We start from the raw sequence: 25317 nt of genomic DNA, 5'->3' as shown, positions 1-25317 counted from the left end.
AGGTTGTGGGTGCATCTTGAAAGGAAGGGGGAGGCAGGTGGAGGGGAGGTTGGTTGGAGTTGGGGGTGTGTGGGGAGGGCGAATAACACCATGTGGTGGTCAGACCAAACACATGGGGTGTTGGACAGCATTGTGGTTACATTTGTGATTGAGTAGCCAAGCACCGGTGTGGCCAAGAGCATGTGTGGGATTGAGGATTTTTTTCGGAGTAGTCTAAGGCATCGGTTGATCTTGGCGAGGGATGCAACGTCTTCATCGGGAGTGTCAGCGTAGCTGAGATTGATGTCCCCCAAAGTGATGATTTTGGAGTTTGGTTTGAGGTTCGTCAGGAGGAGCTGATCTTTGAAGGTGGTGGCAGGTCCAGGTGGGCAGTAGATGACCTGTTGGGTGATGGTGGATGTGGGAGTAAGTGCAAGTTTGGCAGTGAGGGATTGGCAGTTTGGGAAGGGGTAGAGTGTACGCTGTGGATGGGAAGGGTATTTTTTTAAGATGATGGTGACTCCACCACCTTTCTGTGCAAGTCCATCATTGCGAAGGTATATAAGGTATATGAAGTTTCAATGTATGAGCCGTGTATATTTAGTGTATTTGGTTTTATTCAGTATATTAGTTTATATTATGTACTTTATAGAATTGTGCTACTCAATTCAAATTATGTTTTAATGAAAGAAGGGGTTTTTATCCACCCCACTTTCCTGAGTGGAAGGACTCGAACAGGACTTGTCCCCCTCACTTTCCTGAAAAGAGTATTCAAAGATGCTCACTGGATTTTTCTTTCATCAAATGTCCCAAAGACACCAATACATTATAAGAGTTGAAATAGTCTTCTGGAGCCATAGTCCACTGCTATTATATCAAACCACAGAAATCCAACTAATTAATTTATTTATTTAATGTGATACAGTTTTACAAACAAATACAACTTTACACATTCAATACAACAATTATATCAATCAAATTTAAGAAAAAAACATATATATACTCAAAATTACATAAAGAACATACATAACTTAATCATACAAACAGAATAAGCCAGGTTCTAGTTAATTCATCAAATCAAAAAGAAAGGAATCCATCTTCCCTAATCAATAGCAACCAACACAGTAATATCATCATGATCTAATACATTGTTTGGAACTGAGCTGGTCCAATCATTAGGGCATTGCCTCTCTAGGCCCAATGTCTTAATACTTAGTTGTTTATCTACTTAAAGGGTCATCGATTTTGATCCTCTCAGGCTGTGCAGCAAATTACTTTTCAAGCCCTTTGATGGTAAATATTTTTTCAGCTTCCATCCAGATTCTAAAAAGGGCTAAATGCAATCCAGGATCGAGGGTATTAAGACATTGATACCAAAACTCATTGTCTCTTATGTGTTCAAAACAATGTACAAACTTGTCAAGATTTTTACCATAACTAATGCTCCTCTTCGGACACTAGGTAAGTATATGTCTTGCTGTTTCGAACTCGGAGTGATTCTTGCAGATTCTACAGAATCTCTCCGTTTTGGTCAAAGCTTGCCCCAATCTGATGTTCTCTAATGTTGGTAAATGGTTAATGCGCATCAACAGTATAAATCGCCTAAGTGCAGGAGATGGGCACAGATCCAAGTACATGTGAGCCTTTTTGTACGTGTACAGTACAAATGTCACAAACTTGTCCGTTTTTAAAGTTGCTAAATGTACATAATTATTTTGCCAATCGGATAAATATAGGCATTTGTGTAGATGGTAAAACATAAATTCATTATCTTGTCCCCACTGGGGAGTCCAGCAAATCTGTTCAAACAGTGCTTTCATATCTTTCTCGAATATAGACTGGTTATTACTCCCCATATCTTCCTTTACGGACATTAATAGGGGATTGTTTGGGTTATTTTGGATTTTAATGTACAGCTCTGCTCTTTTCCAGAGCACCATAGCCTTTAAAGAAAAGATTCCCAACTCTAATCTTATAATTGCCATCGGAATACATTGCACAAGTCCCAAGAGTCGCCTGCAATATCTGTAGCCAGTCAAGATTCATATTCATCAAGGACTCGTAGAATACCATGGGCGCAAAACATTGAATATAGATTTGACGTGCACCCCAAATGCAATCCAATTAATAGTTTGAAGACCTCAAGGGTGGTCTTCATTCGAATTTTGAAAATGTACCTTTTCACAATTTCCTGTTACATTTCCGTTTTCAAACTGAGGAGTCCAGAACCTCTCTGCCTTAAATCACGTACTGTTAATTTTCCGCACGTGTGAGGGTGTTGTTAATGTCCCTAATTTGTAATAATGACCTAGAATGGTGACTTTACAGCCATGAGTGAAACGAAAAATACCAGCTGGAAACAAACTTTTGTTTCAAATTGTCCTTGCCGATTGTGTAGTATGTGTATATAAAACTGCCACATGTTGGACTTGTTTCCTTTTATAAATGTAACAAAACAGCGTATAGTGCAAAGTGTGCCCTCTCCACTTGCCTTTGGCTAGTTAGAATTCACTCCTGGCGACTTAGAAATGGTATGCCATGTGTATGTATAGAATTGAGATGGCCAGTGAGGATTTTCTTTTTTTAAATCGCTGGCTAGTAGCTTGCAACTTGTATTTTTGCCACCAGCATGGTATAGTGTTGAAGGCATACAGAAATACTGCATGTTGGTTTGACTTGGGATGGGATGTGTCAGTAACCAATTTCTCTGCTTTCACTTGTCGCCCCCAGATGTACGGTCTCCTATGCACTTGCATTGCTGCTATCGTTGCAAGTGTCCTTTTGACAAATGTGTAAAAGTGTTTAAGGAGTGTACATTTGTATGATACAAATGTATGTAAAGGAACCATTGTGTTTGCAGAAACACTCGGGTACCATAACAGATGTGTGAATAGTAACAAGCAGAGTCTGAATTTTGTGTGCATTAGCAAATGCTCATAGGAACACGGGTGCTTTTCAAGACCTGTTAGAATGCAACAGCACAAAGAGAGCGTCCATTCTAAAACTGAATCTGGTCTTGTGCAAAATCCTGCAACAAATAAGGAAGCACTGCTTCACAACTTGATGAGTCACGAGTCAAACTGAACAGAGGTACCAGTTCATTTTGGCTCTGTATCCGAAACGTATGATGTGCTGCATAGCACAACCTATTAACAGCTTGTGGTAGTGCACCCAATGTATCCATTGTTGATGCCCATTCGGGCAACCCTGCCTATTCGGGGCCTGCTGTATTGTGCTAACTCGCTGTTGCAAAAGCCTGCAAAAAAATAAAGAAGCACAGATTCATAGCCCTATATTAAACCTGGGCAAACGTGTGTCTCTCTGGTTGTTCTCCTTCTCATCCTCTTTGTCACATGGATACGTTTTGCAGTATGTGTAGCAAGGATCTGGAAATTGGCAAATTATGAGAGTATGGAGACTGCTCATTACCAGAAGCGGGCAACTAAGGGTTGTTTATGGGAGGCAAGTAATTAAGGTTCTGAGAAAGGGCTGCCTGAGAGATGGAAACCCGAGCACTTATTTCGCTGCCCTTAGTATTTTGGTTGACCGGCAGAGCATCATCTCAGACTTCACTTGCAGTTGCACAGCCAAAACTCTATGACCTCTGCTGGGACCTTTGCCCATCAGGCTAATGAACATCGTTTGTCATGCAATCGGGAGAGGAGCCAGCATCTCTGGTTGTTTCTCCTAGAAGTCTGTCCCACTGCCTCCAAAAGCCTTCAAAACCCTCTCAAAGTGTATACAGCCACAAGCCAAACATGAGTGCCCCACCAGCCCCCCACTCACATAGTGTTTCGGTGGCTCCATAGCTTAAATTTCAGAATTATGCTGATATCTTGCATAGGTGTCATCCAAAAAGATTTTGATAAGATGGGCGGTGCTAGCGAGATGGGTGGTGCGTTGGTTCCTTGAAGTTCCCCACAGAGCTGGGTGCACCATCCCCTCTTAGAGGGGGTGCAGCAGATGCAGGAAGATATAGGACCATGCTGAGACTGTGATAGACGGGTGGTCGTTTTAAAGGAAAAAGGTTCTTTTGGGGGTGGGCGGTGTAGCTGGGTAGGATGGCAGTCCTGCAATTTTGAGAGGCTACTCTGCACTCAGTATGTCACATAATCATTGTGTATCAATCTCGATGTTAGGAGGAGAGCCCAACGAGATTCATCTAGTCCTGGGACCCAGTCTGTTTACCCTTATTGGAAATTGTTATTTTCATACTATGACTTTAACCCCCTCTTAGACCCTGCTGTCAGTCCGTACTGTTGAATCCTCTGTTTCAGTCCTATAATGGGTTCTTTATCTGGCCGATTGCTTGTGTCTTCTGCTGTTGGGAAATTTCCTAGTATATTATGCCTTCTGTAATCCAGGCCCTTCACTGCTGTCGCAGGTTGGTCAATAAAACCCCACTGATATCACAGACCGACAAGTGACCGCCGGTGGAAGTAAGCCATTGCCCCTCCATTCTTCAGACAGCCTACCTAATCCCACGCTATCTCCTCCTCAATAAAATGCCTGTAGGTGTCAATGTTGCTGGCGTCTTCTGAGAAGCTGCTAGTCCTCTCCTGGGGAGGGCACAGAGGTGGGGTCATTCAAACCCCAAATTATCCATGCTGCCCCCATCTCTCCTACTCCAAATCCACCCACCACCACTTTCATAATTGGTTGCACCTCTGCTCCATCAATTTCCGCACAACTTTACCAGGTTCTGTGAAATTATGCACATCATTTGTGGTGCCTGCGTGCAGCACCCAGCTTCTTCCCATCAGCCGTTTGTGTACCAGTGTTTTCTTGCTAGCATGCAGCAAGTATATAAAATGAGCAGGTGGCTTCAGTGGGCCTTAAAGTAATACTTTCATCCTTAACGGTACCCTAATTTTTTATATTTGCTTGGTAAGGTATTCCACTTTGATGACCATGTTTCAAGTTTTTTCTTAGGAATATGTTTGTTGTTACTGGTTGCAGGGTAATGCCTGTAAGAATATGCTGCAGTTTTTAAGTCAAACGTTTTATAAACTGTTAATACAACTGCACTTTCTATTTTTTTTCAGCTGCCTTTGCAGGAGTTCTTCACTGGTAAGACTTAATTTGCTCTCTTAAATATAACCTGCGTATGGGGAAGTTGCATTTTGAAATCATGCATAACTTTAAATCTATATTTTGTAGTTTCCGTCAACTTATGTTCAGAATACAAATATTCTCCATTAATAAAACATTTTACAACGCATACATAAGTCAAACATTAAGTAAAATATGTGATCGCAAAGTGTGTATATATAGAACAAAAAAGGTGGACGGCAGAAGACCGCCTCCTCCTCCCCACTTAGTAGCACTGGTGCAATATTGAGCAAATGGATTACAACTGCTGATCAGCTCTATGTTAATAAGAAGCCAGAGTATTTGTGCAATTCATAATCCATCATTTAATTGATTTTAAGTTTATTCAAAAATGCTAATAGCATGCCTAATTCATTACAAAATATTGCTGACACATTTAATTTAGAATCCCTTTGAAAAGTACCTCAATTCATTTGACTGTCCGTCGTTCCTTCTATCTGTATGTAGATGTTCATGTCATGACTCCTCAGCTTGTGCATTCTGTGGGATGTATCAACCCACTCATCCAAGCTGTGCAACATCACTGTGCCTTGCTTGCAGCAGAAACATCATAACGGCCGCCGGAAAGCATGCTGCTCGCCAGAAATCACCAGAAAGTGCGCAGTGAAAACATGAAAAATAGGCCACCATCTACTTTTGCCTATGTCAGTGGTAACACAGGAGACCACTGCCAAAACCTATCATTGGGATGCTCACAGAGCAAAATCATTCTAAAAAAAAAAAATCCGAGCTGGTTTCAAAAATCCATTTTTATTTGGTGTCAAATTTGCAAAAATCATGGCTCACAAACCACCTAAATAGATCCAATCCCGTTGTTGATTGGTCAACATCATTCTCCCGCAATAATCTACATAAATATAAGATCCACAGAAGTGTATCTATATCTGAACATAGTATACTTTTGAGGATTGTTTGCTGGAAGAAAGCTGTCAAAATGAGTGCAATACCGGTACTCACCACTACCAGAAGCCAGCGTTTTAAAACCATTTTCTTTGTAAAGTTGAACATGGAACCCCAAACTCTGCCAAAGAAATACTTGGTATCAGAAGCCTAAGGGGTGGAGACAATTTAAAACTATATTCTGAAAAGGCTTGAAGGAAGAAATTGTTTAATGAATGTGTTAAAAATGTGGGTTATATTGTAAGAAAAGACAATTTGTTGACATTGGTTGCAGAGTTAAAAAGTTTCCCACACTGGGATCAAACAGATTCCACACCTTCCCCCTGGACAAAGGAAGCTTTCCCCAGCCCTTGGCCAAGAGATTGACATATTGGTGTGAACAGGAACTAGCCAAAGCACCCTGGCATGTTGCTCTGTCAAGACAATGGATTCTTTGGGATGAATAGGAATATGCTGATTTGGGTGTGACTGGTCAACAACTCCTGGCAGGAAACAAGACATGTGACCCTCTGAGTCAGCCAGCTCTGGGGCGGAGACAAACCATTGTGTGAATTGAAAGCAAATGTATGTTTTATAAAAATGCTTATAACAAAGTATACCAAGCTGACAAAAATATGAAATTTTGAGGTTCTTAAAAAAATTTCCTCACGATTCTGGACTCCGTGCGATGTTCTGAGACCAAACCCTGGAATTTATTAATTTATTAATATTGCAGCTGCAGTGTTTTTGCTATGAACATAAGAAATTACAGAGATGTGCTCAGATGGAGTGTGTATGCCTATGTAAAATTTGGTGCAGAACGAATATTGGGAAACCCACCAAAAGTGCAAATAAGTGATCATTTCTGAACCCAAGCTCGTAGGGACATGGGACTTGAACAGATACCTGCCTTAATTAATCTGTGATGTGTATATGTATTATGAACAACTTGTGTATCTGGGAAATATGTTTTTTGGGAAAAATGGATTTTCTATGTTAAAGCAAAGGGGAGGGATTTCAGTTAAGCCATAAAACACAGCATCACTCTGACACATATGACACACTGCTCCTGTCTCAAATCAGGGGACAGGACATTCTCTAACCTATCAAATCCTTAGAGGGTTGGGCATTGTAGAATCAGCCTCCCCTCCCCCTTTGGAAACACATAAATAGGGACTGCTGAGACCCAGATAGGAGACATCTTTTCCACTACTCAACTGATTCCTGCGAAGCACCCTGCCAGACCAGATCCAGACTAGATCCAGAGACCAGAACTTAGAATCCAGACTCCAGAACTTTGAAGCAGAAAGGCCCAATCCCAAAAGCTGAACTCTTCTCAGCAGGCCTCAGAATCTTTTGCAACCTGATTATAACCCCTAAACATCCCAGGGGCATCTCAAAATCTAACAGCCGGGCTGCGCTGTTTTGCTTTTCGCTAAGAACCCTGTGCTAGAACCAAGATCCAGACCCAGAAAGCAGTGCTGTATCCAGAGCCCGTCAGATCCAGTCTAAGAGGCCGTCCAGACCGCCGTGGAGTGCTGAGATCAGAACCCAGAGTGCCTGAGACCTGTCCGGTGGCGAGTGAAGCCAAACCCTTGACCAGATCCTGACGGGGCCCCTTCCGTTCCCAAGCCTAGGAGTATCAAGTCTAGAACTGTGCATAGTCCTCTCTTAGTCTAAAGTAATCTTATTCCAACCATTCAACCTGTCCAGAACTGCATTATAGAATCTTGTGTCCATCTTGTTGATTCCAAATCTGTAAAGCGCAATCTGTCATTTTGAAATCTTGACCTTATTTCTGAAAATCTACCTTCACGAAAACCTCTAACTTTTGAACCGCACGTCCTAGTAATCACGTTTACGCACGCGGAAAAATTGCAGCGAATTGCAATTTAGCTCCATTTCACCACTTGCCAAAATAACTGTTTCTTGTTTGCAACTGCTGAAATTCGTTTCCAATCTGACAATCATCCATGAACCATTGCTAGTGTTGACCTGTACCAATCCAAAGTAACTCTCACTTATCCTGAATCACATTTAGTGGATTAAAATTATTTTGGCATATTTTCCCATTCATTGCAATCACATTCAAAAGTATGTTTGCCTGTTTAAAATCATACCTGTTTTCTCTAAGCTTGCTGGAGGAACTGGGATTGAACTACATTATTGATTGTATTCTTGAAACCTGTGTGCCCTCATTTCCATCTCTTCATATTGCATACTGGGGGAGTGAGTAGTCACATGGGAAAAAGTGATGATCTTGTCTTTTGATTGAAACCATATCAAGTTTATTTATGTGTTGCATTTTTCCCATTATTGCATTTCCTTGAATCCATATAAAGTATTCTCTGATACCTTATCCTTCCTATTCCTACTCCTTACTGATTAAAGAGATTGTTGATATTGTAATATTACCCATTGCTGATTACCGTTCATATTCATAAGTGTGCTATACCGATATTATTTTATTCATAAAAGTGTGATATATATATATATTGTTCAATTCTTCAAATAAACCTTTTAATTTGCAAAACAAACCTACTTCTTGGCTCAGTGAGGTCAGGGGGATTCAAAGAGAGGGGCGTTTTATAAGGGTTCATCATTCAGATTTAAATAACTTTGACATAAACATATATAAATAAGGGCTTCCATTGGGCATCCCATACTAAGCATTGACTTGGTTGGAGTGCTGGATTCAAGTCACTTACAATTCGTAGCCTTACCATTGGCCCCTTAAAATTGTAAGGCTCTTAAGAAAGCTGCTTTGTGTCACTACTGAAGTGCAAAAAAGGAATGAATGTGGGCATGTCTATAAAGTGATACTTGCAACATGTTGGAGCCCAATGTCTGGGCTGGAGAGGGTTTTGGCAGAATTCTGTACAAGATCTAAAAATGAACAGAAGCTCAATGGTTTATGTTTAACTACTTAAAGTACAGTATGTTCTAATTTCCCTATCATACTATGCAACAAATGGGCCACCCCAAGGCGTGCAGCCCAATGAATTGAATGGAAATATAACACTTTGCAAAGGAAAATGAAAAGGCAGCACATGCAACTCATTGCAGCCAGGAAGGTGGCTGGAACAATAGCAACATCCTTGGACATTCTGTGACTAATGACATTGCCTCAGTCCTATTATGGACTAAACAGAGTCTGAAAAATTCAATAAATGTGTTTCAGAAAGCGCATGCTGAGGACCAGAGAGTGTGTTCTTATTAAAAATATATCATTTTATTCTGTTACAATTTCATAAAATACATCATTTTCAAACAATTATAAGACAACAATTAATTTCCAATCAACATATATTTGTGAACAAAAGTTTTTTTGTGCAAATAGCAAATTTGTGTGTAAACATTTCTCCTATGTGCATATCACTAACACCATTCTACCATGCATCTTCACAATCAAGTCTAGTTTGTATAGAGACATTCTAAATAACTTTTACAGTAGTAATATTACTACTTTGACAGTCCACTATTATGTATCAACTATAAGTATCCAATATTATTCTAGTAGTATTGCTCTCATCATTTGCTTTCCTTTTGTATAGTTTCGACTTGACATCAATTGGCCAGATTTTACAGAACCATTGGTCAACGTCTTCTTCAGGATAAGTAGACTTATTCAAAGGCTTTATCAGTGCTACAACATATAAAACAGCAACAACGCCATGATTTAAAACAATAAATAATGCTTAAAAACCTAGACAAGCAACATTGTTAAAAACAATCTCTGAGCTCCCTCAGTATGCTACCGTTATTTCATAAATGGGGAGCAAACTTCAATTTTGTTACAAACTCAGACCCAAGATGCTCTGGGTTAGTTAACCTCCTAATGCAAAAAACAGGGGTAAATGAATTACCATTGTTAAAATTGGGCCACTAAGTCCCCAACTGTCTTCAAATAGAAACCAAGAAAACCCCCCTTACTGTACATTCCTGTCAGTGCAAGCAATTATAAGCCCCCAAAGGGTGCACCATACAGAGGGCCAGGGTTAAACATATCTGTAAATCAAGGCAATCTCATTTGTACCTTTAAACGTCCATTTAGAAAAGGTTTTCTTTTTGCAGCTTTGCAAAAAGTTCCGATTTCCGTGGTTTCCCACTGTGTCTTTTCACTAGCGTTCAGTAAGCGAGTGAAATATTTATAGCTCCACCTCAAAAGCAAAGTGTTCCGCTAAATACAATTCCTGTGAACCACATTTTTCATTTTCTTCCCCCTCTCCAGCAATGGTCCAATAAACCATTTTGAGGTACTGACCCAGAGGCAAGAGTAGTTTAATCTGCTCTAGCCTACATTGAGGCCCTGTCACATGAGCATAGAGGGTTTGTGCCCCCAACCTGACCACCCACTTGCACAGGGAGTGGGTAATATAAAAACAAAATCTTTTGCTCCGTCATACAGCTGGGAAGTACTTAGAAAAACAAATCTGGCTTAAAGCCTAACTTGCTCTTAATCTGATCAAAATTTTCTGTTGGAAGGGTTGGTCTCTGATCTTGGACAGGCGCGCCTTGGATTTCTTTTATAGCCATTTGTATATCTATAGCACTTAAGAGTCCGAACAAATTCCGATGCAAAGTACCTGAACATTTGTTTTTCATAATGTAATTAATTTTGTTATAATTGCTTTTCTTTACCAGTTTGACTATTTTTAAATACTTGGTTCATTAACTTCCTTTAAGCATTTCAAAAATAGATACGAGTGAGATTGATTACTTGGGACAAGTAAACCTCATGTATGCTCACCAGTAAAAAATAAATGGTAGAGCCAAACCTTTTAGAAAGAAGTAATTTTGGAGAATCCTTCCGTTCAAGCTCTGTGACTTTCAGAGAAACGGGTCTGTCAAGGGATAGTCTCAAAATAAATGCATGAATTTTACTAATGTGGCCACTAAGGGAATTCAGTTGGTGGCATTTACTAATGCACACAACAATATGTCTGTAGGTTCAAGAGCCTGTAGCCCCCCAAGAAAATCCAAGGAAGGATGAGGGGGCCCAAATTGTAGAAAACACCTTTATTGAAAATGCAAAATAACGGCTGGCAGAGTGTCGGTCTTGTGAGACTGAAAAGCTGAGAACTCACCCCGCTCTCATCAGACAGTAGTATTTGAAGACAAAAACCACACAATTACAATAAATTGGTGTAAAATCTAAACATTATTTGTATCTACATTCTAAAGAAAAACAAGAGGTGATGGCTGGAAGGTTTAGAATTAATCTTAACCTCTGGCATTTCTCTGGGCAACCCTCCAGAACGTCATTCTTTGCCTGCCAAGCCATTACAAAAGGGGGAAGACCATATGGAAATCAGGCTTGTTCCCATCCCCAAAGGGGCAATCCAGTGTGAATTGCTTAGACGCATCCCTTCTGCACAAGACCACAAGCATCCACAGACATGTTTCCGCCTTGTTGAGGCTCCTCTGTGAGGAGAAGCGTGGGTCTTTATGCCCAGCAGGCATGGGACCCATGTTTGGGCATACCCGTCCCACTCTGGGTGACTAAAGCAAAACTGAAGAGGTGTTTGCTGGAAGGTTTAGATGTGGCTCTAGCAATTCGAGCTGGACTGCCCCTTTTGGGTTGGAACCAAGCCTGATTTGCATATGGTCTTTCCCCTTTGTAAAGGCTTGGCAGGCAAAGAACTGTGGTTTGGAGGGTTGCCCAGAGCAATACCACTGGTTAAGATTCATTCTAAACCTTCCAGCCATCACGTCTATTGTTTTGCTATCTACATTAGAAGGATCTTATTGGCGCCGGCCTATATAAAACCTAAGTCAGCAGAAATTGCCCTGTTCCAATTTGTTAGTACATTACTCTATTCTGATTGGTTAGTACAATAACTGGTTACATTTGGATGTTCATCCCCTGTAGATGACCTAACCATGTGCAGTCGGTACGAAGAGCGAAATCTGTCATCCCCAGCAATAAACTAAATACAAGGCAATTCTCCTCTCTGAGATCAGATAACTTGGCATCCTGTGCTACTCCTTGCACCTGCAACTCTCCCAGGTTAACGCCTCTCTTCGTTACTCTTGTATACCTGACGGTCTATGCCATGGACGAAAACCATGAATTTATTGTGTGCTCAACTCCCTTTGGAAAGAATTTATGAGAAAGTGTAACTGAGGCCTAACTCGTAGAATAATTGTTCTAGCCTGGTTGGAACGGGGGTCATTCACACAGCATCCGGCCAATAAGGAGCCTCGTGAACCTCACTGAGGACACAATATACATGTTGCCTTTCAGGAACACCAAAACTTGGATCATGCCTTCATTCCACATCCTTCTTCCCAGGCCTACCTGCCAAAGGGCAATTTGAAACCACTGATCGTGCTGTGAGCGTGCCTCCCTAAACATATTCTTGTAAATGTCATTCCCCCTGGTCTCAGCGAGCGCCCATGAGCCTGGCGCGTTGACCATGTATGTATCGGCTGGTTCTGTTCCCAGTGGCTGCTGTCTCCTGAGAACGGCCAGCCTGCATCGCTCTTCCAGAACCCTGCTGCCTTAGAGCATTCGTGCAATTTTGTATGTGACCTGCTATGTGGGGCTACTGTGTTAAACCCCTGTGATCTACTTGCCTGCAGTTTTCACCTAACACTGATGACGCGGCGATACCCCTCATGTTATGCAACCATATTTATCTTGCGCCCCTGTCCCACACAAACCCTGAGCCACTCGTGTCCCCCTCTGACCCCCCCCTTGGTGGCCCTCAGCCCAATCTTGTTTTATGGCTTCTCGAGCTGCATGTGTCCCTTAGACACCTTTATTACAGCCGTCAATGGTACTCTGACCGGTGTATGGGGTGCCCCCTCCTGTTCCCACTTATTCGTTCGGCTGGTAGGTACGCCCCTCTGGACTGTGCTGCTTCAGCACCTTTACTACAGCAGTAACCTGCAACCGAGACAATGTGCCCAAGGTGCACTGTCTGGAGAACAGAGTGGATGAAGCCTCCCAAGAGGCGATCGTCCCTGAGGGACCTTCGACATGGGCTGACAAGGAACCCCAACCCTGACCTCCCTGAAGCAAAGCACTCCAGGGTCAGACCACAGGAGTTTCGTACTGGCTAGTCGGAGCTAGCTAGTAACTCGGGGAGAACCCTGGTTTGCCCAGCAGCAACCCACAACTGAGCCAAGTTGCCAGAGGTGCACTTTCTGGAGAGCGAAGTGGAGGAAGTCTTTGACACGGACTGACGGGGAGCCACTAAAATAATGTTAGTATGCTTCTTGCAAGTTTGCAGTGTGTTTGGTGATTGCTGGATAGACCAAGTGCACAACCTGTAAAGTGACCCCCGTTTCATTTCATTTTGCTTCTAATGGCTTTTGCTTTTGATTTGGTTAGAGACAGTGGTGCACACCTATAGGTAGTTAATAGTGCAACTAATAGAATTGATAATTCGAGGAGGGGGATGTTGGTCAGACTTTAAGGTACGGGGGAGGAACTTGGATCATGGCACAAAATCCCTACACAAGACAGAAAAGGAAAGAAGATTCAGCCTGGGACTCCTCCCGTCCTCTGCACACTATCAGGTGTTGGCAAAAAGCCAATTACCGTATTGTCTAAAATAATATTCAATACATTTCAAAGCATTGTGAGTATAGATGATTTCATCACGTAAAAATAATTTTTTGAAAGAAAATATATCTGTAATTGTTTCATAATAATGAATATACAAAATATGCAAAAAACATAAGTATATGTACAAAGAAGCAAACAAATATCAGTTTTTCTAGGGTTACGCGTTTCAAGTAAGAAGCAAACAAATATCAGTCCGTTTTTTTAAAGGGCGACACGTTTCGAGACGCATTGCCCTAGAAAAACGGACTGATATTTGTTTGCTTCTTACTTGAAACGCGTCACCCTAGAAATACTGTGTGATATTTGTTTGCTTTTTTGTACATATACTTATGCTTTTTGCATATTTTGTATGTTCATTATTATGAAACAATTACAGATATGTTCTTTCAAAACATTATTTTTGCGTGATGAAATCATTTATACTCACAATGCTTTGAAATGTATTGAATATTATTTTAGACAATACAGTAATTGGCTTTATGCCAACACCTGATGGTGTGCAGGGGACGGGAGGATTCCCAGGCTGAATCTTGTTTACTTTTTGCTTTTCATTTGCCCAGGATAATAGTTCGCTTAAGTTGGAAAGCTAAAAGATAGTTATCTGACAAAGATCGCACAATGTGGACTAGTGGTAAAGCTGTGAAATTACCCACCAGATTACATTTGGGTGGGGGCAGCTCAGTGGGCCTTTGCAACCAGAGGTAATGCCCTGCGTGCCGTAGGTTCTGTTCAGTTTTTTTATATCCCTCCCTGCCAACGTGTGCTCTGTTTATAATGGCATTGTTTTATGAGTATGAATCGCTGTGCATCACACTATTTGGCCAAGTGGAGATGCCGGGAGACCGTGATGTGCCAGAAAACATGCAACTTGGGGTGATAGTTCAAGTCCAGAAAGGTGGGATTGTGACCTGTGATCTGTAGTGTCATGAACCGCCACTCGCGCCCCTTCTGGACTTCCTGGTCCATGATGCATCGTACCATCGGGCGGTGTTCCTCTCAACATGGCCGCCGCATCAGTCATGCTGCGCTCCAGCATTTACGCCGGTGCGATGGACTCCTACAAAAAGGACACGCCTCCGCGGCGCTTTGCGTCTCAACGCTCCTATACTAGTTAGCTGCTAGTGTGCTTTGCGTTCCTTCCTCGTATCGCTGTTCCGATATGTCAATCCTTTCTCCCCTTCATTCCCGGACCCCTCAGCGGTTACTCCTCTTCCAGGCCGCTCGCTCTTTCCTTCCTGGCTCCCTTCCTTGCTCTGTGCATTCACCCTGCTTGTTTACCTTGCGAGCAGCAATTTCCTTCCTGGTTCCGCGCTTATTCCTGAACGTAGTCTACCCTTGCTTCCTGGAATCCTGAACTCTTCCTCTGCCTCCATCCACGTTCCACGCTGGATATATAGGTCCAACGGCCGTACCTGTTTAAGTCCATGACTTCTCGGAAATCTGAGAAACCAAAAAAAAAAGAGCGGCGAAGGACAAACGGGTAGGATCGGGGGTTGAGTGTGACATGTAGATGAAATAAAGGGCCCTGCAGCAGGCATATTAAACTATCTTGCTGGTATAGGAACATGTGGTCCTCCGCTTGGAGTTCTGCAGTGGAGGCATGTGTTATACACCTCAAATGTGATGGCCCTAAACTTTTTTTTTAATCATAGTGGGGCAGAAATACAAGCTGTAAGCTACTAGCCAGCCATCATAAAGTCCCTCACCACCTCAATTATGTATATAGGCACAGCACATGATTTCCTACTCGTCAAGAGTCAAATTTCACTAGCTAGTAACGAGTGCAAATTTTGCAACCTGCTCATTACCACTATGAACTCCACTCTACCACTGTTACTTTCCTTTTATTTTTTGTGTGTCTAAAGAAGGGAGACCAGCCATAGGCCAATCATTCTTGCTCATCCTTCTAAATTATGCAAACCATGGCTCATCCCCTTTGTGGCGGAGAGGCAAGAAGCAACCTTGGATCTGGTGCAGCAAGCAAGCTACCCTATAAATGTTTCTGCAGGGTTTATCCAGACGTGGGGACCATGCTCTCTCTGCCTGTAGAATCAAGCAGCAACCAACTGATTTGGCTCAGCAAGGCACGCCCATATCTGAAGAAGTTTGTGCTCCATACAGAGGGGACATGGCCATCTCATAAGTCTGGGTGAATACGCATGGTAGGTGGTGGGGGGGATCTAGCTCAGAGGACACCCTGTTACCTGTGTTTATAAGCATTGCAATGCTTCACCCAAGAACCTGCCCAAAACCCAAAAGAATTCAAATTAAGTAATGAATGACTGACTGCTGCCCTTGGTCTCCCTTACTGGAGGCACACACTGTGCAGGGTCTTCGCTCTAATCATGAAACCATGCAGCGATCCAGTGGATCAATCGGATGGACTTTATGCTAACTCATTTTGCTTTTCGGCATAGTCTGTGTGAGATTGATGTGCTTTAGATGTGCAAGAGCGCAACCACTGTCACGCTCTAAAGAAGTACTGTGGTGATGCTATAGAACTCCTTTCAGGAATTGGAAAAGGAACAGGATGTTGTAGCATGAACACTTTAATCTTCTAATAAATCCTGGAAAAAGTGTTTTCTTCAAATCAGTTAACTTCCTCCTGGAACCCTTGCGGGTTATAGGTGCATTTTTTCATTTGGTCCGTGATGGCAGTAGTTTAGCAGTGTCTTATTTTGGCCATATCTCTCAAGGATAAACGTTTGACTCATAATAGTGGAGCTGATGTAGTAGCGGTTAGGGGCAGTGGGGTGGGGAACTACACAGCAGCACAGTTTAGTGCTGCACATGTATCCCGCAGGATTCGAAATTGCTTGAAGCAGAGAACTAATTAGCTCCTGCTCCTGCTTCTAGCTTAGGAGAGCTTGGTTACCTTGAAATCATCAGTTAGCAGGAGCTAATTTTGACCAGGCCAAGTGGTGCCCTACAAACATACATATGTGATATTAACTTAGTATGCTTGATAATGTGAATAAAGGCGAACAAAGGACACATCTAAAGCATATTTAAGGAGTTGCTTTTAGCTCCTGCTTCTCAAATCTCTCGTTCGACCCTTGGTGCAGAGATGTCAAAATTAGACTGGCAAGTACCTCAAACCTATCTATTTTTCAAACGCGAGTCAAAAATATCTTTATTTGGATTCCTCCATTAAAACACATACAATGGTAACATCATACGTTATTGCAATCGGTACAATTATCTCAACGTCCCATTTGACCTAGCATAAAATAATTTAAAATATCCTTAAAATCCATCTCTTCAGAAACAATCCCAAAACCAGATACAATTTCTAAGTACCGCTTTTCATTAAAGCATCCCTATAAATGACCAGCTTCTCGTACATACTCCCAAACATTTAAAATAAAATTCTTGTTGCTACAAATCGCGCTGTGACTGGGAAAACATTGCTGCTTCTGCATTCGAAAACTCGGCTACTGCTACTGCTTTAATGGCTAGGTGGACACGCCCACGGAGGAAGCCGAGGTTAAAAGCAGAGCAGAATAGTGCTGATGGTGAAACGCTGTGACTGGGAAAATATTGCTGCTTCTGCATTCGAAAAGTCTGCTACTGCTTTAAGGGCTAGGTGAACACCCACAAAGGAAGCCGAGGTTAAAAGCAGCGCAAAATCACCCTTGCTGAGTTAAGCCCGCCGAGGAGTCAAGGGCACATTACTGCTGTTAGGCTGTTGAGCTGGACGCTGGTTGTCTGGAAGGTCATTGTGCACAAATACGCCCAACTAAGGAGATTGTCTGTGTTACTTTGAACAAGTGAATCGGTTGATACCATACTTTCCGCATGCAACTACATCTAAGGGTAACTTTTGGATACGATCCCTCTACATTCATCTATATCCCTCTTATCATCTTCCCACTGTTGGTTGTTAACAACTTCTTACAACCTGCATGTTATGACTTGAAAATGTGACTTCTTATTTTCAACAAAACAACGGAAAGGAGTGAGGGCTAGTGCACCGGATCGGCACTCTTCATTAATCTGGATATCCAGTGAAGATCTGATTATTTAAAGTTGATTATAGCTATTCCAGAGACTGCGGGGGCACCCACTAGGTGGTAGTCCCTTTTTGATCTGGACAGTTAGAGTCACTCACTTTACTTATAAAGTTGAGCGGGTCTATGCTTTATTAGAGTTGCCTATACTTAGTTAAATATTCAGAGATTGCAGGGTCGTGACCAGGGGGCCTACCCTTTGATCTGGGTGACTGGACTGTACGCTCTACTCTATGGAGGATCTTGGCGCCAATTATGCGCTCCGGCCTGCAAAGCCAAACGGGGATGAATCCGGGCAACACTGCCACCCTAACTGCCTCTCACACTGAGGCAATGAATGAACATGCAATTGTAAATACTATTGAACATGTAATTGAAAACTCTATTGATCATGCTCAGCCGATTGTCTCTACCTCACTATGTATGTTATCACCCCTACCCCTCTTAACAACTACAATTGGGAAAGGGATGGGTGAACTAACCGGTGATGGCCAACAAGTACCTCAGTTGATTCTAAAGTTGGATGACCAATTTAACCCGGCCCCTACTCACAAAGTGATTATCCATGCACCTCAGAACTTCGATACAACTAATAAAGCTCTGACCTCTCTAGGGAGAACTATCCTTGCTACACCGAAAGGACTGAAAGCGCTCAAACCCACAGCTGGTCAAAGATGCATGGATCACTATGTTGTAAAGTCAGCTCCAACCAGTACTGAAGTTAAATTGTCTAAGACAATCAGAGGGAATGCTATGCTGGATCGCTCCGCCATGAAAACCCAAGACTTTTTTGGAAGGCGTAGCGATATTACAGATATTAGCATTATTGAATGTGCTGATAAGGCAATGGAAGGTATTAATTCTGAAGGAAACATGGGAAGTGTCATAAAACAGACGTGTGATGCATCAATTAGACACTTACTAACATAATTGATGCTTTTGGGGGGGATAATATCCCAGATGATGAGGTCCATGGCCAAACTGTAAATCCAGGCAGATCTCAGGACTGAAATGGGTCCCTGAAAATGCATCAGACACTACAAGAAATTGATGAGCGAATAAGACGGACCCACCCTACTGTATCTGCCTTGAATGCTGTGCTTAGTTCATTTGTTGAACTATATCACAATATTTTGGCCGAACTAAAAACATCCCAGCTGATGATGGCTGAGGTTAATTGCAAACTGGATTGTATCAGCACGGAATTGATGGCTGAAATGAACAGGAAAATTGGGGTATCACTACATATTATCCCCAACAAAAATATTGCTGTATATATGGTCGTCTGGAACAGCAATAGGCAATATTTTTGGGGGGGATAATTTTGGGGGGTTTTGGGAGCAGGGGTTGCAGGGGTGTCCCCCGCTCCTTTAAAAATAATGTGGGAGTTGCAGGGGTGTCCCCGCTCCTTTAAAAATAATGCAGGGGTTGCAGGGGCATCCCCCGCAGGTTCCATGCCTTAATATCGCCGCAAAAATATGGTGATATTTTTGTATGCCAATATTTTTGCAGGGATATTAACACATGGAACCAAAATGGGACTGCATCGGCACTGAGCTGAGACTTAGACCACCAGCTACAGGCATAATAAGCCAGAGTGAACTGAGGGGCTGAGGGCTCAACCTTATCCTATGATAAATTAAAGTTTGTTGGGGATAATTGAAATCTCGGATGTCGTTGAACCAAATTGTCAGAGGGCTTGTGGCTCCCCTGCTGTATCGCATACTGAGAGGGCTGATCTATGGGGAGCCTCTACATTTTTGAGTGATATTCCGACACCTAATTCTACTAATATTTCAATATCAAACCATCAGGTAAAATGAGACCGATTAAGTGGAAACATATGATGAAAAAGTCGCGTGGCCAGCCCTCTAAAGTAGCGTTTAATACACTGTTCAGGTCCATATTATTATCCATTCCTGAAACTGGGAACCGTGTGACTGAGATACTTCCTAGGCCTCTGTCTGTAGATTCGACTGTGCAAACAGATTAGATTTATAAAAACAACCTCTCCGATGCAGGTCGTACTCAGGCATGCGGCTTGGGGAGTATAATGGACCGATGTGGAGAATCTCCCACCAGGACACATGTTATTCAGCAAAATGATGGCAAAGTTGAAATTGGGCGGTTGAGATTGGGATGGGGTTGTGTTTCTGGGAAGTCAATAAACCCTCCATTGTATTGTCCCACAGAGTGAATCGGGCCAAAAATCTATATAGGGCCTAGCTCAGTCTAGAAACAAGCTGTTTTTGTTAACTATGCTATACGGGGTATGGAACTACCTGAATCCATTTGGGGACCTATAGAGGGGTCTTCTTCCACAAATATTAAACCGCTTATTCCAGAGGTGGTGATTAAACTACATGAGAGTGGCATGGGGATGGGTACCCTCTATCCCACACTGTCCGCTGGTATTAGGGACCTGGTAAACAGGCTACACAAACCCATTGGTAACATTGGGCAAAAAGACCTAAAGAATGCCCAATATGGGCCGGCAGGTGAACCTGAGAGTAATAGACAGAAGGGACCATATGGGATTGCTTCGAATAAGATCTCTCCAGGCAAACCATCTCAACTGATATGAATAAGAAGCCTGTTGGGGCCAGATGAGGTGTTCTGCTTGAATAGAACAAACATCCTGACAATCTTCACAGAGATCCCGGCCCTGGGTTTGATTGGTTCTAGGGACATAACTAGAGTTGCTTTTCCTGAGAGAAATCAACATGACATAAGCTTTCTCTTCTTTGATTCTCCGTTGGTTAAAGAACTGATTCTTACCCAATCCAAGGCATTGTGGAACTTGGGTTTTGAAATAGAATCTAGGACATCTATGGAGATGGTCTACCTAGGATATAAAGGCAAGCAACCTAATAAAGACTTATCCTTAGGTAATCAGAGGGTTAAAGACATGTCTGCAGTACAATCTAATCTAGAAAAGGTCTTGGGGGGGGAAAAGATATCGATTGGGCGGCAGTAATCTCGAGCCTGTGAAAGAAATTGGTGCCATAAGTTTCTTTCTCACCGCAGGAGACTATAAAAAAATGTAACCTCCATTTTAAGTCCTGGAACACCAGGGGGAATCAACATTGATTCAGTAATCTTAGCTGTCTGATTAATCTGTATGTCTACAGGAGACCTGGATGACCTCCACCCCTATTACGTATGGTACAAAATGTACACTCAATTGGGCAATAGGAGTATAGGAGGCAGACCTTCTGGGGGTCTGCTCACGGCTGTAGGAAATACCCTGGGCTTGAGTGGGAACATTTTGGATGGTCATCCTTTTGCGGCTTTGGGGGTGGATCTTACTGCAGTTGATGAGGCCCTAAGGCTACTGGTGATAAATATATACTGGCACAATGGAATCTCCCCAGTGGAGATTTTTGTCTCAAACGTGTGCCGAATAATACATGAATGGGCCCTCGAGAATCAGAATGGGCAAATCGTTGTGGCAGGAGACCTCAAGGCCGACTGTGACTTTGAACAAACCCCATGGGAAATTTGTAAGACTGATCTAGAGAAAAGGGGAATCGCACAAAAAAGGACACTGGTAAAATTTGGTATGTGGGTTTAGGAAATGCTGGTCTCCTTCCACTTAGGGGTCTGCAGGAGGAAGACATTGAGGTTTCTGCCTGGCATACATGGCATCGTGGAAATAGCTCTTCTATGCTAGATTAATGTATGTCTAGATGGTTATCTGATGAATATATATACTTTTTCGGTCACCCCTAATGTTTGGAGTGATCACTCGATACTAACTGCAGCTTTTGATCTGACTGTAGCAGACAGACTTTCAGGGTAATTCATAGAACTTCGCACAAAAGTGGCGCACGCGGCTGGCGCACATTGTGCGGGTGCAAATGTCTGCGCCAGCCGCGTGCGCTAAAATCGATTTCCGCGCACAGCGTTTTCATGGATTTTAGCCTCCAAAACCAGCCGTGGCGCAGAGTGGCGCAGCGACCCTGCAGCAGCGCAAGTTACGCCCCAAGAACGCCCTCGTGCAAGGAAAAGACATCAAAATTCCTAATTCAGCGCAAAGGGCTGCGCTAACCCTGGACCAGTATACAGGGCTGCCAAACAGCAAACGCCAAGCGGGGAACGAGTATTACTGGGGTGCGCATGAAGTTTCACACGCGAAAGGGCCTGTGCGAGTGGGGTATGTGTATTACGGGGGTGCGCGGGAAGTTTCACACGCGTTTGGGCTGGGTACGTGTATTTCAGGGGTGCGCGGGAAGTTTCACACGCGATTGGGCTGGGTACGTGTATTTCAGGGGTGCGCGGGAAGTGTCACACGCGATTGGCCTGTGTACGTGTATTTCAGGGGTGCGCAGGAAATTTCACACGCGATTGGCCTGGGTACGTGTATTTCAGGGGTGTGCGGGAAGTTTCACACGCAATTGGGCTGGGTACGTGTATTTCAGGGGTGTGCGGGAAGTTTCACACGCAATTGGGCTGGGTACGTGTATTTCAGGGGTGCGCATGAAGTTTCACACGCGATTTTGCTGTCGGAGCAGGGAACGCATATTTCGGGGGTGTGCAGGGAGTCCTATACGTGAATTGGCATTGTGGGTCCTCCCAGGTGTCCCCTCTACCCCCTCCACGGCCCCTGCAGGCAGCCCACACCACAGGGGACTACCCTGCACCTCTGGTCATGTCCCGCAGGCAGCCCATCCACCATGGGCATGCCCCCCAGCCAAGCCACATGTCACATTGCAATATGATCACCAACTCATGTCTCCCAGCACCCCCACCCCCCAGCAGTGAGGGGTACCTGCCATCAGCGCCCCACAAATGTCCCACACATGTCCCCCTGCACCCCCACCCCACAGCAGTCAGGGGCACCTGACAGGAGGCCCCCACACATGTCCCCCTGCACCCCCAGCAGTCAGGGGCACCTGCCAGCAGGCCCCCACTCATATCCCACACATGTCCCCCTGCACCCCCACCCCACAGCAGTCAGGGGCACCCGCCAGTAGGCCCCCACTCATGTCCCACACATGTCCCCCTGTACCCCCAACCCACAGCAGTCAGGGGCACCTGCCAGCAGGCCCCCACACATGTCCCCCTGCACCCCACCCCCCAGCAGTCAGGGGCACCTGCCAGCAGGCCCCCCCACATGTCCCCCTGCACCCCCACCCCCCAGCAGTCAGGGGCACCTGCCAGCAGGCCCCCACACATGTCCCCCAGCAACCCCACCCCGCAGCAGTCAGGGGCACCTGCCAGCAGGCCCCCACACATGTCCCCCCCAACAGGTCATCACACTCCAGACCCATGCCCCTAATGGCCACCCAAATACCACCCCAGTCCAAACACCCCACATTGAATTCCCAAAGTCATAATAGAAAATACATAACCAGCATGGCCATGAATCAGTGTCCCTCAGACCCACGCAATGGTGACAGATGACTGAAAAAGATCATCATTGTGACATGCACAAAACAAGAGATAAGACCACATCAGTAAAGTATATAATAAATGTGTATTCAATAATTAACCAAATGAATAAAAAAAAACACACAATAATGGAAATAATGAAGAAAAAGCTGCATGTCCAAAATATTTAAAAAAAAATGTGTGAAAGCAGAATCCAAATCAATCCTAAAGCAAATGGGTCCAAAGAGTCTGTCCGTCCAACCAAATCCAAAGTGTAAAAATAAGACACATCCATTGATCCATGGTAAAAAAGAAACTTAAATGAAGTGAAATCCAGTGTAGAACTATATACAAAGTACAAATCCAGGGTCCATGAGCCCAACCATTGAAAGGAAACCTTCAAAAACCCTACCTAATGAACAACTATATACAAAAAGGTGGGGCGTTGTCCAAGCGCCCCAAATGAAATGAAAACCAAAAGGAAACCTAACCCTAATTAACTATATACAATGGCAGCGGGCTAGTCCGACGGCTCACTTCCTGATTTCCCGGGCCAGGGCATCATCAAACTCCTGCTCGATGTCCCGGAGGCGGTCCTCTTCTAAGGCCCCGAGGGTTCGCAGGGATGATGACATCCGGACCTCCAGGTCCCTGCGAATTGCCTCGAGGCACTCGGCCCGTCTCAGAGCCCTTTGCATGGAGTTCTCCGCCCTGACCATCGTGAGCCGTGCCTCTTCCGCCCGCTGCCGCTCTGCATCTATAGCATGGCCTAACCGCTGCCACACGGAAGACCCTTCCCGTCCTGGGTCCTCCTGCCCTCAGGCCGATGCCTGCCCCTCCGATGTCGAAGGCCCCAAGCCATCATGGCTCCCACCTTGTTGCTGCTGTGCCTGTGCCCGTGCCCTGGCTCCTGCTGCCGCACATCCTCCTCCGGCTGGGGTGCAGTTGTTGAGGTGGCCACCCCTGCTGGACGTCTGACTCCCGACTGTGGCGGGGATGTGTCCTCCACCAGCCTGGCTGCACGGTCAGAGGGAGCTCCACAGGGTACCGAGGTGATACATGGGTGGGAAGATGGCACGGAGGACGACTGGCGCATAGGGGGTTCAGGTGAGGAGGGGGTCGAAGCAAGGTTCAGCAAATGGAGGAATCCGGCTGGGAGACCTGTCCCAGTAGGCTGACGTGGTCAACGAGCCTTTCGAGATGACGTGCAGTCTCCCCATGAAAAGACTGCAGGTCACCTCGCATGTCCCGTTGACACAACGCCACCCCACCCAGGACAGGCTCAACCCGGTCCCGGATAGCCACGTCCGCAGGGAGAGGAAGGCCAGTTGTTGTAAGCGGATCCCCTCCCTGAAAACGGGTCTGGACGTAGGCATCCCTGCTGGTGCGAGATGATGCAGTCACAGGATCGGGGACAGGATTACACACAGACACCTCCACGGCCTGTGCTGCCTCCTGTCCCTGCCCCTGCACTGCACCACTGGCACCAGTGGAATCCCCACCTCCAGACCCCGTCTCTGTCCCTTGCGCGGCCTCCTCCACCAAACCCCCCACCAACCTGGATGACTCCGTGCCATCTTCCTTCGTCGGACCCTGTGGGGTCTGAGCTGCCCCTTCTGCTGCCGAGGAGTCCAACTCCGACCTCCGCCTCTTGGACCTACCCTCGGCAGCTGCGGCCTGGGACGTGGTACCGGACTCCTCACTCCCTGACGAGATCACAACCTGGGAGGGGAGCCGGGCCTTGCGTCTCCGGCTGGTGGTGTGATCACCGCCGCTGTGCTCCACAGCACCCTCTCCGCCCTCTTCATCAGTTGACGCTGCAGACAGGGAGAGATAGGAGACAGGCATCAGGACACTGTACAATGGACTGATACACACATGCCAGTTGCACATGAGTGGCAGTGTCAAACTTCAGACATGGCATCACAATTCCCAACACACATGGCATGTCAACTCACACCTGAGCAATTCCACAGCCATATGGCAACAGCCAGCACCATCCATACACCTACAACAGCATGAGCGAGCAGCCAAATGTGAGCCATACATCACATGAAACACAGGGAGTGCACTAGACATGCACACACACCACCACACTTACATGCATGTGTACACCTCCACCAACTGTCGCAGTGATGAGATCGGCATCCATGTCACATCTGGCAATCCGTCTTCTACATATCAGTGTCCCAAGCATCCATGTTGCATTACTGTTGCACCCTTGTGAAATACACACACATGCACATGTACACGGTGCAGATGCATGCAGCTGGAACCGACATCCATGTGTGACACCACAATCATGCCAACTTACATACAGTCATTCAAGCATGTGTGCTCACACATCTGCATTTGGCATGCAAGCTTACACACACATGCACCATCCAT

General features: G+C 44.6%; 1 protein-coding gene across 3 annotated transcripts in view; it reads left to right on the top strand.

Moving 5' to 3' along the window:
* Positions 1-25317, top strand: part of DPY19L1 (dpy-19 like C-mannosyltransferase 1) — a 2006077-nt gene that overhangs the window by 56966 nt on the left and 1923794 nt on the right. For all 3 annotated transcript variants that reach the window (XM_069613244.1, XM_069613243.1, XM_069613242.1), the window contains exon 2: positions 5025-5049. In XM_069613244.1, the coding sequence (XP_069469345.1) occupies positions 5025-5049 (25 nt within the window). The remainder of the gene's footprint in view (positions 1-5024; positions 5050-25317) is intronic.

Source organism: Ambystoma mexicanum, chromosome 5p, assembly GCF_040938575.1.
Source record: "Ambystoma mexicanum isolate Mex_15411 chromosome 5p, UKY_AmexF1_1, whole genome shotgun sequence".
In the NCBI taxonomy this organism is placed as follows: Eukaryota; Metazoa; Chordata; class Amphibia; order Caudata; family Ambystomatidae; genus Ambystoma; species Ambystoma mexicanum.
The sequence above is the reverse complement of the archived record's forward strand: the minus strand, read 5'-3'. Positions and strand labels throughout refer to the sequence as shown.